Source organism: Dendropsophus ebraccatus, chromosome 1, assembly GCF_027789765.1.
Source record: "Dendropsophus ebraccatus isolate aDenEbr1 chromosome 1, aDenEbr1.pat, whole genome shotgun sequence".
Classification (NCBI taxonomy): domain Eukaryota; kingdom Metazoa; phylum Chordata; class Amphibia; order Anura; family Hylidae; genus Dendropsophus; species Dendropsophus ebraccatus.
Genome location: NC_091454.1, coordinates 163878330 through 163895445, shown reverse-complemented (window position 1 = coordinate 163895445; position 17116 = coordinate 163878330). Strand labels below are relative to the sequence as shown.

Genomic DNA, 17116 nt, shown 5'->3' with positions numbered 1-17116 from the left:
GCGCCGGGTACTCCTTTAAGAAACAGAAATTGTCCAAAGCTGGTGAGTTGTGCAGCTCCCAATAACTAATGAGATTTGCACAAACAGTATACTTCATGGGGCCGCACTGTTTTTGCAACTCCCGTTCAAGTCAATGGGAATTATGAAAATTGTGTAACTCGCTGGCTTTAGCTATTTTCCTGTACCGATTATGAGAACGAGCAGAGAGAAGACACGCTCTCCCCGCTCGATGTTCTGAACGCTCACACCCGGACCGATCAAAACTTTTGGCATGTCTCCATGACATGTCTAAAATGTTTAGTTATGACAGCGAGACTTTTAGATAAATTCCCACTTACTATTTTAGTTTGTTGTTGAGTATTTCTGTTTATTTTACAATTTCAGAGTGGTTGTGGTTTTCTTTGCGTTTTATGCTTTATTATGGAAAAGGTTTAGAATCTTGTTGCATGTTCCAAATGAGTTAAGTTGTATTCCTTGCAGATTTACAGCAACAAAAATTGAAAGTGGTCTACCCGAAGCATCAAAACATCAGTGGAACACCCGAAGTCATGCCGATTATATTGTGTTGCTGGACTGGTTCAGTTCTGTCAAAGACTTAAAAATTGGAACAACGCTTCAAAGCTTAAAAGATGCTCTGTTCAAGGTAAGTTAGAAAGTCATGTGAAACCAGTGGAGATGTCTAACTACATAGAAAACACATGACTTGTAATCAAACAAAATGCAGGGATTAAACGGCCACATAAATACTATATTACACAAGTTGAAAAGCCCCCCAAAAAACACCAAAATGCAGTTTTGGGGTAGGCTTTAGGCCAAAAAAGCCTTGCAAAATTTTTTGTCTAAAGAAAGCCTTAGTCCGTTACATACACAAGCCTGGTTTAAGGCTAGCAAAAATGTAGTTAGAACAATTGAATGTAGAACTGATTATGGTACATGGCTGTAGTCATATATTATATCTGCATATTATGTTTTGTTTATAGTGGGAAACAAAGGCTATCCTGAAAAGTGAGCCTTTAGTATTGGATGGTGGCTATGAAAATTGGCTTTTTTGCTATCCCATGTTCACCACAAATGGGAAAGTATCTGTGCCTAGAAGAAACAAAGACGAAAATGCAGTCTGGCCATGTAAGTACACAGTTTCTTTTCTAGGGTGTTCATACTCTCTGTGTGTATTTGGAAAACAAAAGAGCAACTAAGATGTATGAGGTTTTAATTAAGAGACCTGTATTTTGTGGGTGGCTATATATTGTGTTTTGCCAGGGCTACTATTTAAGCACTGAGAGGTGACTGCCCCAATTATGCACCTGTAGTATTAGTGACTTCACAACCCAACAAAATTGCTGCTGCCAAGGCTAATGGTGCATTTACACACAGAGATTTATCTGATAGATTATTGAAGCTGAAGCCAAGAATAGACTATAAACAGGGAACCGGTTGTAAAGGAAAGACTGAGATTTCTCCTCTTCTCAAATCCATTCCTTGTTTTGGCTTCCAAAATCTGTCAGATAAATCTCTGTGTAAATGCACCATTAGCCCCCTTGGCTCTGGTCTACTTACCTTAATAGGCAGAGTACTGTCGCAACAGAAAATACCACACAGAGTCATCACCAAGTGAATGAGACCACATGTAACCATGAGCTTTTGTGATCCAAACAGCAGATGCTTTTGCATATGCAGTCATCTACTCTTATCCCTGTTTTTATGTGGCTTCAGCTCACCACCTGTCAGTATCTGCTTCCTGACCAACTAGTGACGTGTGGTCTCACTGATGGAATTTCAGAATAGAAACTTGTTTTAAATTTTTTTCACAAATAAAAAGCAACTAATCGCTATGTGTTTGCAAAAATAACCTACAAATGGTTCCTAATAAAGCTCAATACAACGTGACCTAAAAAATATTTCATGTATTGTCTGATCTATTAAAATATAACAATCCAAACTAAGAGAGATAGTGAGAAATAAAGAAACAGCTTTTCATGATATGCGTACGGATGTGACCCTGCAACAATTAAAAACTGCACAGGAGGAACTAGCGCAATGTCTGGTAGAAAAAGCGCAACAGAGGATCTTCTTTCAGGGCCAGAAATATTTCTGTAAAAGGACGCTGGTTGACCTCAGGGAGATCAACCAAAACACCGCAGAGACACCATCACGTGTCTCAACGTCAGTGTATTCTAGAACATTGCCCCCTGGGAAATCGAATATGCAAAAGAACACTGCAGAGACACCATCACATGTCTCGACGTCAGTGAACTAGCCAGACCTTCCCTCCGGGAAGGAACAACCAAGCCAAAGCGTTCTCCAGTCAAGGAAACCACCTCAGCAAGGTATCCATCCACAGACAGCTGTTTCGGGGTTTTTGCCCCTCATCAGTGTGGAGTAGGTTTCTGGCTAGTGGGAGCAATGACTAGTAAGTGCATGCAAAAGGACGCTGGTTGACCTCAGGGAGATCAACCAAAACACCGCAGAGACACCATCACGTGTCTCAACGTCAGTGTATTCTAGAACATTGCCCCCTGGAAAATCGAATATGCAAAAGAACACTGCAGAGACACCGTCACATGTCTCGACGTCAGTGAACTAGCCAGACCTTCCCTCCGGGAAGGAACAACCAAGCCAAAGCGTTCTCCAGTCAAGGAAACCACCTCAGCAAGGTATCCATCCACAGACAGCTGTTTCGGGGTTTTTGCCCCTCATCAGTGTGGAGTAGGTTTCTGGCTAGTGGGAGCAATGACTAGTAAGTGATAAGTGAGTGAGAAATATTTCTGTGAGTCTGGACAGCCAAATAAGTCATAAGGGCACAAGAAAAACAGAAAGGGATCTATGTAATTAAGAATAGGGAAGGTAAGGTACTAAAAGAACAGGAAAAGATAGAAGAGGTATTTATGTCTTTTTATGAAGAATTATATACTTCAGAGAGCCAGAGGATGGAGACGGATATACAAGGATACTTGGACAAGGTCCGGGTACCTAAACTAACAGACTTGGGCGTATGGGATCTTGAACAAAAGATAAGAGTAGAGGAATTAAAACAAGCTATTGGGAGATCCAAAAAAGGCTCAGCCCCAGGCCCTGACGGTATCCCAATAGAGTTCTACTGTAAATATCTAGATTCACTCTTGCCAATCTTATTAGATCTCTATAATGAATCCTGGACTCTTGGCTGTCTCCCGCAATCGATGAGCGAGGCCACGATAGTAGTGTTTTTAAAAAAAAGGTAAAGACCCACTTGTTCCAGACTCCTACCGACCAATTTCACTGTTGAATTCAGATTTTAAGATCCTTGCTAAAATTTTAGCAGGAAGGCTACGAGATAAGATGGTGGAATTGGTCGGACAAGTTTAAAATGGATTTATGCCAGGGCGGTCAACTAGCCGGAATATTGAGAGATTGTATGCCAATATACAAACTGATGAAGAGGGTTCCCGCTCCATCCTGTCCATAGATGCAGTTAAGGCATTCGACAGGGTGGAGTGGGGTTTCCTATGGCAAGTGCTGGAGCACTATAACTTGGGTACGGGGTTTGTTAGGGGATTAGAATGCTATATGGGAACCCGACTGCCCGTCTGTCGGTGAATGGACGGTTGACGAATCCTTTTGCACTGACAAGGGGCACCCGACAAGGGTGTCCCTTGTCACCATTGCTATTCGCACTCTATATAGAACCCTTGGCCATTGCAATTAACCAGGAACCAGGTATTCGGGGCTTTGGCTTGAACGGAGAGAAGGATAAAATAGTTATGTATGCCGACGATCTCTTGTTATTTATAAGAGACCCAGTGCAGAATATTCCAAGGGTAATGCAACTGTTTAGTTCATATGTTAAAGTATCAGGGTTACAAATAAATTGGCAAAAATCAATGGTTCTGCCTATTGGGATAGAAGGAGAAGAATTGGAGTTGGGTATGAGGGTATTGTCAGTGGATGATTCCTTTTCTTATCTGGGTATTGAAATCGCGTTAAGAGTGGAGAGATTCGTTGAGTTGAATATTAGGCCATTATTATCCAGATTAGAAAAGAAAGTTAAGATATGGCTTAATCTATCTTTGTCCATGACAGACCGTATGGCACTAATAAAAATGATAGCCCTTCCCCAGCTAACATATGTATTAAGAGTAGCCCCATGCTGGATCCCTAATAAGTGGTTTAGACGGATTGAAGCGATATTTAATAACTTGATTTGGAAAGGAAGGAATAACAGAATGCGATATAAGCACTTTACAACAAGGCAGACAGAAGGGGGCTTACAAATGCCAGATATAGAGTTATATTTTTATTCCCTCCAGTTGATGAATATATGCAGAAATAGAACATCTGGAATCGGATTACAGATAATGCGGGATCAGAAAGGACAGGAGAGTGATCTTTTGTTTTTTTTTAGAGGCGAGAAATTCTTGTGTTAACATTGAGAATAAATCTTCCTTTTCACGGTTGTGGTTTAAAGTTTGGTTAGCACTTAAAAGAATATGCAAGATTCAAAACTCTACTTGCTACACGCCTATATGGGGGAATGATAATCTACCAGAATTAAATAAAATAATTCATAAAGAATTTTGGGAAAATAGGGGGGTACGTTTAGTCTCACAGATAATGGAGGAGGGGAATATGCGAACACTCACGCAAATTAGAGTACTATATAATATACAGGAGAAACACATTATTTACTATAGACAGGTAGCACATGCAATCCAAAATACACAGGATAAAGGGTATTTGTATACACACTCACATACTATAATGGATATTTTGGCAAACACTAATGGACACAAGAAGGGGGAAATGAACAAAATATATAAAATATTAGTTGGGAAAAAAATGGAGAAAGCTTTAATAGGAATAAAACAAAGGTGGGAGCACAATATAGGAGATATCACGGAAGAAGAATGGTTCAAGGTGATTAAAAGCATTAGAAGGGTTTCAGTTAACCCGAACCATAAACTTATACAATTTAAAATTCTCCATCGCCTATACTATTCACCAAAAAGGTTACAGAGTATGGGGTATAATGATCACTCTAAATGCCCCAAATGTAATGAGGAAAATGCCACTAGCATACATTTATTGTGGACCTGTCCGAAAGTCCAGGAATTCTGGCGGGAAATATTAGATAAGATAGAAAATAAAATAGGGAATAAAATAAAAAGGGAGTGTAAAGTGGTGATTCTTGGGTTGGATACGGGGATAGATACCTATATCAACTTAACGCTGAAATTAATTATGTTGGCCAAAGTAATAATAACAAGATCATGGATTGCTCCACAAATGGCGAATATAAAAACGTGGGAAAATTTGGTCAGGAAAATTAGCAGATACGAACAGATAAGTATGGCGAGTAGCAGGTCGGGGATTGAAAAATATAATAAGATATGGAGCAAATGGAACGAAGAGTGATTTGTGCCTTTATACTCAATTCTGTATTCATTTAATGGATCCTATACCTTCTTCTCCTCGGGTGTGGGTGGAAATTTAAGGGTGGGGGGGATAAGAAACGTATGAATTATGTAGAAAAAAGGAGAAGTGAAATAATGTTGTTTTTTTTTTTTTATTATTTCTCATGTTGTGTATATGGAAAGCTTGTAATAATGTATTAAAGAAAAAAATATATATAACAATGTTATTCCTACACAATGAACAGCATACACGAAAAATGGGGGGGGCACACCAGGATTGCTTGTGTGTGTATGTATGTATAGATAGATATAAAAAATTATAAAAGTAATCAAAAACTCCTATTTGAACAAATGTCACCATTAAACATACCGATCATAGTGCAAAAAAATTAAGCCCCCCCCCCCCCAAGTGTTAAATTAGAAGGTGAGGAGGAGACCACTGATTCATTGTGACCTGTACATTAATGACTTCTGGTCTTGAAGGCATTGAAGAAAACAAATTTACTGTACATTTTGATTGCATAGATCCCTTGGTGAGTAGGTGGTCATAGCAAGCCCCTGCTGCTAGCACACCTGGTAACCCGCTTTTAAAGCCATAGAACTGGTATATCGGGTTAGAGGACCCTGTCTGCAAGGGCCTAGAAATCTACAAGGTAAGGCTACGTTCACACAGAGCAAAAGGGGCGGATTACGCGAGGAAATATTTCCGCCTGAAATCAACTGACGGTGAATTCCGAGCAGAATGTAAGCGGAATCACTGCGTATTCCGCTAGGAAAGTGTTCACTCGTAATCAGCTCTTGACAAATTCAGCGCAGAATACTCGAGGAATCCGCGCTGAATCCGCATGCATTCAGCGAGTAAACTAGACTATACCAGAACATATACTAGAATCCTCCTCCCCCCCTTTTTTCCCCATTTCCGTGCTGATTCAGCGTGTAATTTCCGCTTGTATTCCGTGCTGAATACGCGCGCATTCCGCGCTGAAACAGAAAATCAGAGCCCCATTGGTTTGTATAGGCTTCCGCTAGCGGAAGAATGAACATGTTCATTCTTCTGGCGGACAGCGGATTAGCCGCGGAACGTTCAGTGCGGAAATTCCACCGTGTGAACTGCAGAGCAGAATTTCCATTCAACACAATGGAAATGAGCTTTGCACCTATTTTAACGGCTGAAATTTTAGCGCTGATTCAGTGCAGAAATTCAGCTGCTTTTGCTCAGTGTGAACGAGCCCTAAGGGGAAGAAGACATAAGGAGCCAGTCAAATTGTGATGCTGAATTATTTAAAAGAATTATTCCCTCTGCTATGGTACATAAGGAAAAAGCTTGTCAAAGGTGGACCACCCTCTGATCAATTTATGCCTTTCTTTTTTTTTTTTTGTCTTTACTAGTGAATTTAAGCTATCCCTCTTTGGAAGAGCCACCACCTCCTCCACCTGCTGTTCAGGTCAAACCTTCTCCAGTGAATACACCAGATGTACAAGATGGAGAAAGAAAAGTCATCAAAGCAGAAATAATAGAAGAACCTGTCAGTATAACTCAAAAGACTGAGCCTGTAGCCCCAGCTCCAGTGCAGCCATCAGATCCAGCCAAGCTAATACCACAGGTTAGTGAAAGAGCTCAGTGGGGCTGGAGCTGTGCAGTCATAAGGGTCAGTAGTAGTAGTAGTAGTTTCCCTTAACTGCATAATGATCACACAGGTTACTGCTCCCAGCCACTACACAGTAATCTGAGACCATTACTTCCAGCCCCATTCACCACATAGAGCCCCACTGAACTATTGATCGTCTGGTGTGCTGAGTATCAGCACTGTGCCATCATTTTGAAGGGGACATAAGGCAATAATCATCAAAATATAACCGGATATTTGCATAAAAATGATTTGCTTTAAAAAACAAACAGTGCAAACATAGCCTAATAGGGAGACTTCAACAGTGCACTCTCTGCGGTGCAGGGCTTTAGTCTTGACTGCAGTATGGTCAAGAATTTACCCTAATATAGTACAAAAGAACGAGATGATTGTAGGAATAGACGTACAAGTAAATATTGGCTTTTCACAAAGTTTGCTGATGTAGATATTTTAATACACTACTTTAAAAAAAAAAAAATAGTTTTTCATAGAAATGTCTCAAGAGCATGTCATGTATGTTGTGGGTTTTTTCCTTGCATGTTTTTTTTAACTTGCCATTTTGGATGTCCTTGTAGATTGATCGCACGAAGAAGCCAGCTGTTGTTATTGGTGACAATCAAAAAAGAATACTTAAGAATGAAGTGAAAGAAAGCAATCCAGTACAAAATGGTAAAATTATTCCTGATCGTTCCACAAAGCCGCCATTAGACATCAAACCTCCCAAAGTAGAAATCCCTTCTTCCTCCGATAAAAACACAACAGAAAAACATCAAGACCAAAAAGAGAATGTGGACAAAGAAGAAATTGGAGATACGAATGTCCAAGAGGAGAAAGAAATAAATCGGGTCAATATCAAAGAATCTGATTCTGGAACACCTCAGAAAAAACAGGACCAGGAAAAAAAAGTTGCAATTGATAAAGAAAATAAGGAAATTAAAAAAACTGAGATAAATGAGAGAAAAAAAGAAGCGTCTGTGTCTCCTGTTCCTAAGAAGGTATGTTTTGTGTGCAGGTAGCTGTAAGGGTATGGTCACATGACTCTTCTGTTAGCAGAATCTATGAATAGAGCAGTAGATGCGCACACAATCCCTTTAACGCATGCTTCTAAGTCACCCCAAAGAAATAGTTATTAGGGGTCCTGTAAAGAAGGACTCTGTCTCATCATCTGTCATTGCGTCACCATAGATAAGATTACTACTTTGCATTAGCCTCCTGGCTAGAACCCCCCCCCTCAAGCCCCCTGTATGCTCTTTTGTAAAGAATGAGAGGTAGATTTTCACCCCCTTTACTTATGCAGCTCACTATTCTAAATACAGTCTCACATCTCATACAGTATATGGATACATATGACTATGTATTGTCTGCATAATGGTCATGCCTTTGGTAATGCAGTCTTTTTGATTTCCATGTGATCATAGAGAGGTGAGTGACAGATGGATTTTGAGATGTACATAGTAAGAAACACCATGTAATATTGTCTACAGTAGCAAATGATAGACTTCTTTCAGTCAATTTCAGTGGCCTGTGATTCATTAAGTGTACCCTGCATATGTGTTGCAGTATGTATTTTATATATGGGGCAAATGTATGTTACACTTTGTTTTGCAGCATGACGTTGATAAAGAACCTCAAAATGAAAAAGCTGGGACAGTTACAAAGGAGGTTGCTGAAGACGATAGACCCAAAGTATGTATATTGGATTTCTTTTAATGCAGAAGTGAAGCATGTTACTGTACAACCCTGCCTCCTTCTTTGCGCCTGCACTAGTTTTTTTTTTTTTTTTTTTGCAAGTAGTGTATTCCTTTGGAGAATGCTAAATAATGGTCCATAGAGTGGCATATTAACGAGAGCTATCTGGGTGAGACTACGTAACCTTAAATGTAGGGTTTCTACTACAGCTCATTCAAAAAAATCTTCTTTTTTTGTCATTTAATAAAATGCAGACATATTTCCTATTTGGTAAAAAAAAATATATAAATGTTTGTCAAAAGCAAAAAAAAATTACTCTAAAATGTATAAAGGTTAAAGCCTTTTATGCTTTATATGCTAACAGTCTAAATTAAACTGAATAATAATAATGCTTTTGTTTGTATAGCGCACACAGATTCCGCAGCACTTTACATAGTTTTTGCCAATTATTGCTCCCTGTCCCTATTAGGGCTCACAATCTAAATTCACCTATCTGTATGTTTTGGATGTGGGAGGAAACCAGAGTACCTGGAGGAAACCCATGGAAACACGGAGAGAACATACAAACTCTTTGCAGTTGTTGCCCTTGGTGGGATTTGAACCCAGGGCCCCAGCGCTGCAAGGCTACAGTGCTAACCACTGCATTTTCACTGGTAAACCCCTTCTAACAAAAACAACCTTTTGCCAGGTCTTAAAGAGAGAGCTGAAACCTAAGGATTGCTAGAACAAGAAAAGAGATGGCTTGAGAAGCTCTTTCTTTTCCTATCGATTAGCGGTGACCCTGACCAATGAAAACTTTGTGTCAAAACTTTTTTTTTTTTTTTAATGATCGTAACACTTTACAATAATGATTTTGCTGTAAAGGGTACATCATCTTTTTTTCTTTGGCTTTCAGAGAGATCCTTTGATACGAGCTCGAAGTGAAGAGATGGGTAGAACAGTTCCTGGAATGCCTGAAGGTTGGGTGAGGGTAAGTGTCGTATACTTCTGCCTCTAGCAACTATTCACAAGCATTTGTAAAAGCCTTAGCATGAAGAAGACCATTCTATAAAGTAGCTGCCTTCCAATAGACATCTTTATTGCGTGGTTTCTTTGCTATTCCTCCCGGAAATGTATGACTAAATTGACAGCTGGATGTTACTATCATCAAAGAGGTGTGTCCAACCCGAGACTGTCCAGGTTGACACCCTATTGACTAGGGAAAATTCTAACACCCAGTTGTCAGTTGATTCATATATTTGCACTAAAATAATAATGTATTTTTGTATTTTATTGGGAATAAAATATTGCATATAGCTTTGACTAAAAAGATCTATTATGTGCATCCAGACCTGCGGTAGTATGCAATTACGGACAATGTGCAACGGAACAGACTGTAGATGATATTTCTGCTAATCTAAATATGATGATATAAAAAGAATAATATAATAGAAAATCTATTATAATTTAATCAGTTATTTCTTCTTATCCCTTGTAGAATATAACCACTTTGCTATTTCATCCACCTACAGTTTCTTGAGCCTGTAACCGGTACTTACCGTTATTATCATTCACCGACGCACACGGTTCATATGTATCCACCTGAAATGGCTCCATTATCCACTTCTGTGACTCCCGTTCAGAAAGTCAAGCCTCAGGCACATTCAGACATAGACAAGGAGCATGCTAAGCTGAAGAGGTCGTATTCTTCACCTGATTTAACACAGGCTATTAAAGATGAGGAAAAAAAGAAACCAACACCAAAAATCAACCGCGAAAATAAGTACGTTTACTAACCTATAGGACTGTTTGAATGACTGGAACCTTTCACATTATGGCCATAGTAATGGTGCTTGTATGTATTTTAGGCACGCTCATCCCCCGCCCCCCCATACTTTGTAGTATAAGTATTGAGAGTCTAATAATCATTCAGTGAATTTATTTTCAGTGGATTTAAAGGAATCTGTCACACTGAAAATGGAGTCGAATCTGTAGCCATCTTACTATAAACAACCCAAAACAAAGTCCTGCCTAAATAAATCTACTGTGCAACCAAGCCTATACACACAACCAAAGAAATTGCACAAATAATCTAGAAGTATAACAAATCCTTTATTACCATATACATCATATACATAATATTAAAAACTCAAAATTACCATGGGGAATGACACAGATAACACTAAGGCCAGAGGGGGAGAAAGATCTCAGTGCGGTAAACCAACCAAATATATATATATATATATATATATATATATATATATATATATAAATATGCTATAGTGTAATATGTGCCAATTACAACGCTGCCATCTGGTGGTCACTAATAGTAAAGTACAGGCAATGATGTTAAACTAGAACACCCCAACATAGAAGTGGACAGCTAAACCAGTACTATATAATCTATAGAGGAAAACAGGTACGTAATTCCTCAGCTGGCCACCATCTAACAGAGGAGCGCCAGAAGTAAGACGCCATATACAATTGCAGTTCATATGTGACCACACTCCAGCGTCCAGGCACCGCACACACACTGAGATCTTACCCCTGTCCGGCCCACAAGCCCGACGCACGTTTCGCTCTCTTCATCAGGAGCTGGTTTAGCTGTCCACTTCTATGTTGGGGTGTTCTAGTTTAACATCATTGCCTGTACTTTACTATTAGTGACCACCAGATGGCAGCGTTGTAATTGGCACATATTACACTATAGCACTTTAGCATATTTATATATATATATATATTTGGTTGGTTTACCGCACTAAGATCTTACTCCCCCTCTGGCCTTAGTGTTATCTGTGTCATTCCCCATGGTAATTTTGAGTTTTTAATATTATGTATATAATGTATATGGTAATAAAGGATTTGTTATACTTCTAGATTATTTGTGCAATTTCTTTGGTTGTGTATCTTACTATAAAGTAGATTAAGCTGATCCGATTGATAAATAATTCTGTGGGTAAAGTTCCAGGATAACCTTGTCATTTAGTCATGTAAATCTTTGCTCTGGGCCAAGTAGTCATGTTGGCGGCCCTACTCAATCGCTGATTGTATAAATGTAGCCATAGAGAGAACTGTCGGTCATTAAGTAAGACCACCCACTTGATTCATTTTGGGCTAAGTGGTCGTAAGGGCAAAATGTAACAGCAAAAAAAAGGAATAAAGATGGTCGTATTTTGAATCTAATAACAATCTACATTAAAGTGTATGGAAAAATGTTGATCTGTGCACACATTGTAAAAAATGATTTCTCTTGTAGACCTACAACCCATGCTAAGACCGAGATCTCAGCGTTATCGGCAGATAAGATCCGCAGCCTCAATCCGGTGTTTGGAGGAGCAGGCCCAGGTCTTACTGGTCTGAGGAATCTTGGCAATACTTGTTACATGAATTCCATCCTGCAGTGTCTCTGTAACACTCCTCACTTGACAGAATACTTCCACAAGAGCTATTACCAAAAAGATATTAACAAGTAAGAAAACAAGCAGATATATAATTCTGTGAGGGAGGGATATCTAAGAATTTTTTCTTATTTATTTCAGGTCCTAAATAGAACAGTAACATAACACTTAGCTTCCACCGCTGCTATTGTCACTGCACTCCCAGTCCCACTGCACAGCTCCTCTAGGATTGGGGTTGGCTGAGCGGAAGGACTGGGAGCTCCATAAGGACAGCGGTGATGGGGTAGTGGGGAAGGTAAATTACATAATATTATATAAACAGACTACCCCTTTAATTTTAAACCTTATAGTTCGTTCTTAACGTTATAATTAGGTTTTTCATATGATGTATGAAGGAGACCTCTGAGACTTTTCCATAAACCTTTTTTTTTTTTTCGATTTGTGAGCATGTGACTCATATCTGTGTTTGTAACGTGCAGATCCAATCTCCTGGGCCATAAAGGAGAAGTAGCTGAGGAATTTGGCTTTATAATGAAAGCTGTATGGACAGGTCAATATAAATACATAAGCCCTAGAGACTTCAAGGTAACAATTGGGAAAATCCATGACCAGTTTGCTGGGTACACCCAACAAGATTCCCAGGAGCTGCTGCTGTTCTTAATGGATGGACTCCATGAGGATCTCAATAAGGTAATCTGCTTGCCACTATACAAATCATTCTTTCCTTAAAAATGGAAGGGGGGATCTATCATTGTCTTACAGTAGCAACGTTATTTATTGACCATAGCCACTAATCACACCTTGCTTTAATTTTACCAGAGCTCATGAATATTTGAAAGATGAGCTGTTATTGGTTGTTATGGACAATATAGAATATTCCTTCTATAAGACTGCTATATAAATCCCCCCTGTGTGTTCTTTAATTTACAGTACATCCTCTGCAACCGGCACCAGGTCAGGGGTTCATTGGTGCCTTAGGAATTCAAAACTTTAGCTACTCACATGTATTACTGGAAAATGTATGTACACAATAGATTGTGGGACAGGTTTACTGAAACGTAGGAGAAGGTTTACCAAATAGCATATAAGCCAATGAATAAATGTGGTGCACCACTTAATAGTTGTTAGAATTTCCGAAAACTTCTGACAGAACCCCGGTGCATGGTGCCTTATTAAAGCCACGCATCTATGTGGAATCCAAACCCTTTTGTGAAAGCCATATCCCGTTATTGAATGTGCCACATTTTCAGTATTAGATCTGCTACATTGTGTATAGGAAGACATCAAACAGATTCAAAGGGAAAGAGAAGCAGAGTAGAACTGGAAATTCCATTATTGTTTCATCATTACCAGTCCGACCACTTTTATTGTAGCCCCATCAATGGCTTGTGCAGAAATCCTGAGCATGTGTAAATCAGGTGTGACCTCCCTGCCCGCCCATCAGGCAGGGAGCATACGCCAGGGACAGCAAGCATACGCTAGGGAGAAGGGGTGAATCTGTGACTTCTCCGTGGCATATGCCCTGGCCGCAACAGTGATAAATCCCCCTCCTCCGAGGTGTGAACATAACCGTAGGCTTCAGTACCATGCACAGATTGATGGCATATTGTAAAAAATACACCTACACTCTAAGTAGGGATCCTCTTTAATTTGTTACCAGGACACAATAGCCTCTAGTAAGTCTTTTCTCAGAAGTCGGGTTAGGAACAGTATTTCTGACTTTCCTCATCATTATGGAGGTTAACCCCCTCCCGCCGCTGCACAGTAAATTAACGTCGCTGCAGCCTATGCCTGGTGCTGCAGCACTGTAATTTCCTGCAGAGGATGACACAGGCGTAGCAGCTACGCCTGTGTCATCCGAGGCGGGTCCCGGCTATCGATGATAGCCGGGGACCTGCCGCAACTCTGGGTTAACCCTATAGATACTGCGGTCAGCAAGACCGCAGTATCTATAGGGCTCCGGAGGGACAATTCTCCCTCTACAGAGGGAGAATTGTCTCTCCGGTGTCCATCGGGGCTCTGCGAACTGATCGCAGAGCCCGATGGTAGCCATAAAAACCTAGCTATGGAGGCCGGTGAGGGACAGTAGGGGAGGCAGGACGCACGCTGGCAGCGCAGCCGTGCGCTCTCTGCCCCCTCTCTCCCCTGCTGCTGTTAAAAGATTATGACAGCGGCAGGTCACATAGGAGAGGGGGCAGACATAGGGGACATCAGCTATGGGATCATTATGATCCCAAAAGCTGATGTCAAATCATGACCTGGGCATTGAGGCATTAATGATCCCAGGTCGTGAAAGGGTTAAACACCTTTCGATCTCCTTGGTGACTCGCCTGTCTGCCAGGATACTGATGCCACTTGTTGGCTGCTTTCATGTGGTGTAGAGATTTCTAGTGTATCATCTTATACATAGAAACATCCTATGATGTATACATGACGTAAATATCTCATTTTGTTTTATTTTCTATTTTACGTGTCCTTTGATGATCCTTGTAGAGAGTAAGTAAGCCAAACCATTTGTTTATGTTTGTGAAGGCAAAAGGATTTGTTTTGTTTGTACTAGAGACCTGTGTTGGTTTTGTGTCCGAATTCTACATAAACTAAACCGTCCATATTTTGTCCTGTTCAAACCCTGTCCTCTTCCCATTACAACTATTACAAGTACATGTTAGTTCATTCCCATCTTCTGCTGACTGATGCTGTGCTGTGGTGTGTCCTTTTAATGGAGGCTATTTCTTATGTACACTTTGGTTATGTTTTGGAAATTGCTTATCCTTTATAATCATAACTTTCACCAAAGCCGTCTTATTAATAGCCTCAAAGAGCAGATGGGCGGTCCTTAACCTGGTTTTAATGAAATTGAGGGGGCAAGCACCATGGGGGAGATTTATCAAACTGGTGTAAAGTAGAATGGTCTTAGTTGCCCCTAGCAACCAATCAGATTCCACCTTTCATTTTCCAAAGAATCTGTGAAGAAGGAAAAGTGGAATCTGATTGGTTACTAGAGGCAACTGATGTAGTTCTACTTACTTTACACCAGTTGTTAAATCTCCCCCCATGTCTTTCATGTGGAAACAAAAGGTTTAGGCTGGTAAAAATGAATTCTCATACTTCATTGGGAAATGTCAGAACTCTTTAATTGATTGTTTTGTATTTTTTTTTTGAAGCCTCTAAAAGGCATTTTTATGAGCTAATTATATGTAATGGTGGGACAACCCCATTAAGTTGATGCTTCACAGGTAAAACACAAACTGTTTTAGTCTTGTGTGTCCTTTATCACAAGACCATCCATCGTCTTCATTTGCCGCATTTTATTTTGTGAACTGTTGTGTGTAGAAGGCCAGTGTGGTAATGAGAAGAATTAAAAAACAATTCACCATGTCCAGAATGTGGCCCTATTATATACAATGATGTTATGTTACATAGGCCAGTGTGTGTGTGTGTGTAATTTTAATAAATCAACTATACTAAATTTTAGCTACTATAAAGTCTCACAGCCTCCTAGTAACATTTCACAACCTAAAATGTAACGGGCTTTACCACAATAGACCCCATTTTAGTACTATAGCGCTACTTGAGCTATAATACCACTAATATTTACTGCTTTTTTTCTGATGTCTGTAAGCCATGTGTGACCGAAATAAGCAGTGTGGTTTCTGTGTTGTTTACAGGCTGATAACAGGAAGAGACATAAGGAAGAAAACAATGATCATTTTAATGATTCCCAGGCTGCCGATATGGCTTGGATGAAACATAAGCAACTCAATGAGTCCATTATAGTGGCACTTTTTCAAGGACAGTTCAAGTCAACTGTGCAGTGTCTTACCTGCCACAAAAAATCTCGAACATTTGAAGCTTTCATGTATTTGTCACTACCGCTTCCATCATCAAGCAAGTGTTCTCTTCAGGTATTTATCTGGATTTGCTCTGTTCTTGAAGGTAGCTATGATCCAAAAAAAAAAAAAATTAGTGGGAGTCCACGTTCTGAGACCCCCATCACTCACTAAAACAAAGGGATATTTGCACACACAAAAAAAAACCCGAAAATGGAGAGCAGATACTAGTATCCACTCAGCATTTTCTTCTTTTGTGCAAATATCTCCAATACTGGGAGACCTTGAGCCTGTCTGGGAGGATTGCAGCGGATCTGCATGTGAAAACTGTTTTGGGCATATATATCTAGTGAGTGGTGAATATTTTCACCACTCACCAAGCGTAAGTTGTGATTGCTGACTTCTGAGATTTCTACTGGGAGAACAGTTCCGCTCCTGATTTAGTTTTTTTTCTGTGCATTTCAGATCTAAAACAAAGGGGACGGCAGAAGCACTCGGCTGAGTAGTGTGGCTACAATCACACTTCAGGAGCCAACGAGCAGTACACACACTATATAGATTTTATGGAAACTTGCTAAGCTCTCAGAGCTAAATACTTCTGCCCCTTTGTTTTAGCAATGAAGTTACAGCACTCACACCGATCAAAATTTCTGAATGTCACTTCAATATTTAGTAATTTTTTTTAAAAGTGATAGATAAACTTCAAAAACTGATAAAATCTGTTGTAAGTTTGAGTATGCATGCAGACGACAACAATGGATAGTTCTATTTCACAGCAGAGTTGTAAATGGGCTGATGCTGTGACTATGGAAGCAGACATCCATGCATTTTGCTGTTGGGTAATTTTAGAAGTGCTCACTTGATAAGTGTATTGGCCAAATTTTCACACATAGGACTCTGCAGGTGTCACATACTATTATAGTTATGATAGAAGATGTTTCTAAATGTAGTTTTCTGATGATATCCTTTTAAGCAGTTTGTAATTATTGGGTCTTTTTTTAGGATTGCCTTAAGTCTTTTTCCAAAGAAGAGAAGCTCACGGATAATAATAGATTTTTTTGTAGCAACTGTAAAACTAGAAGAGATTCTATAAAGAAAATAGAAATCTGGAAACTCCCACCAGTTCTTCTTGTGCACTTAAAACGGTAGGTTTCTTCTATGTCGTTTCCTTGTGTGTGTGTTTTTGCAGCATTTTGCTTTAT

At 39.7% G+C, this 17116-nt stretch overlaps 1 protein-coding gene across 1 annotated transcript in view; it reads left to right on the top strand.

Moving 5' to 3' along the window:
* Positions 1–17116, top strand: part of USP8 (ubiquitin specific peptidase 8) — a 34915-nt gene that overhangs the window by 14948 nt on the left and 2851 nt on the right. The window contains exons 8-18 of the mRNA XM_069983465.1: positions 481–643; positions 981–1125; positions 6780–6994; positions 7594–8013; positions 8627–8704; positions 9603–9677; positions 10219–10469; positions 11943–12155; positions 12564–12774; positions 15753–15989; positions 16917–17059. Coding sequence (XP_069839566.1) covers positions 481–643; positions 981–1125; positions 6780–6994; positions 7594–8013; positions 8627–8704; positions 9603–9677; positions 10219–10469; positions 11943–12155; positions 12564–12774; positions 15753–15989; positions 16917–17059 — 2151 coding nt within the window. The remainder of the gene's footprint in view (positions 1–480; positions 644–980; positions 1126–6779; positions 6995–7593; positions 8014–8626; positions 8705–9602; positions 9678–10218; positions 10470–11942; positions 12156–12563; positions 12775–15752; positions 15990–16916; positions 17060–17116) is intronic.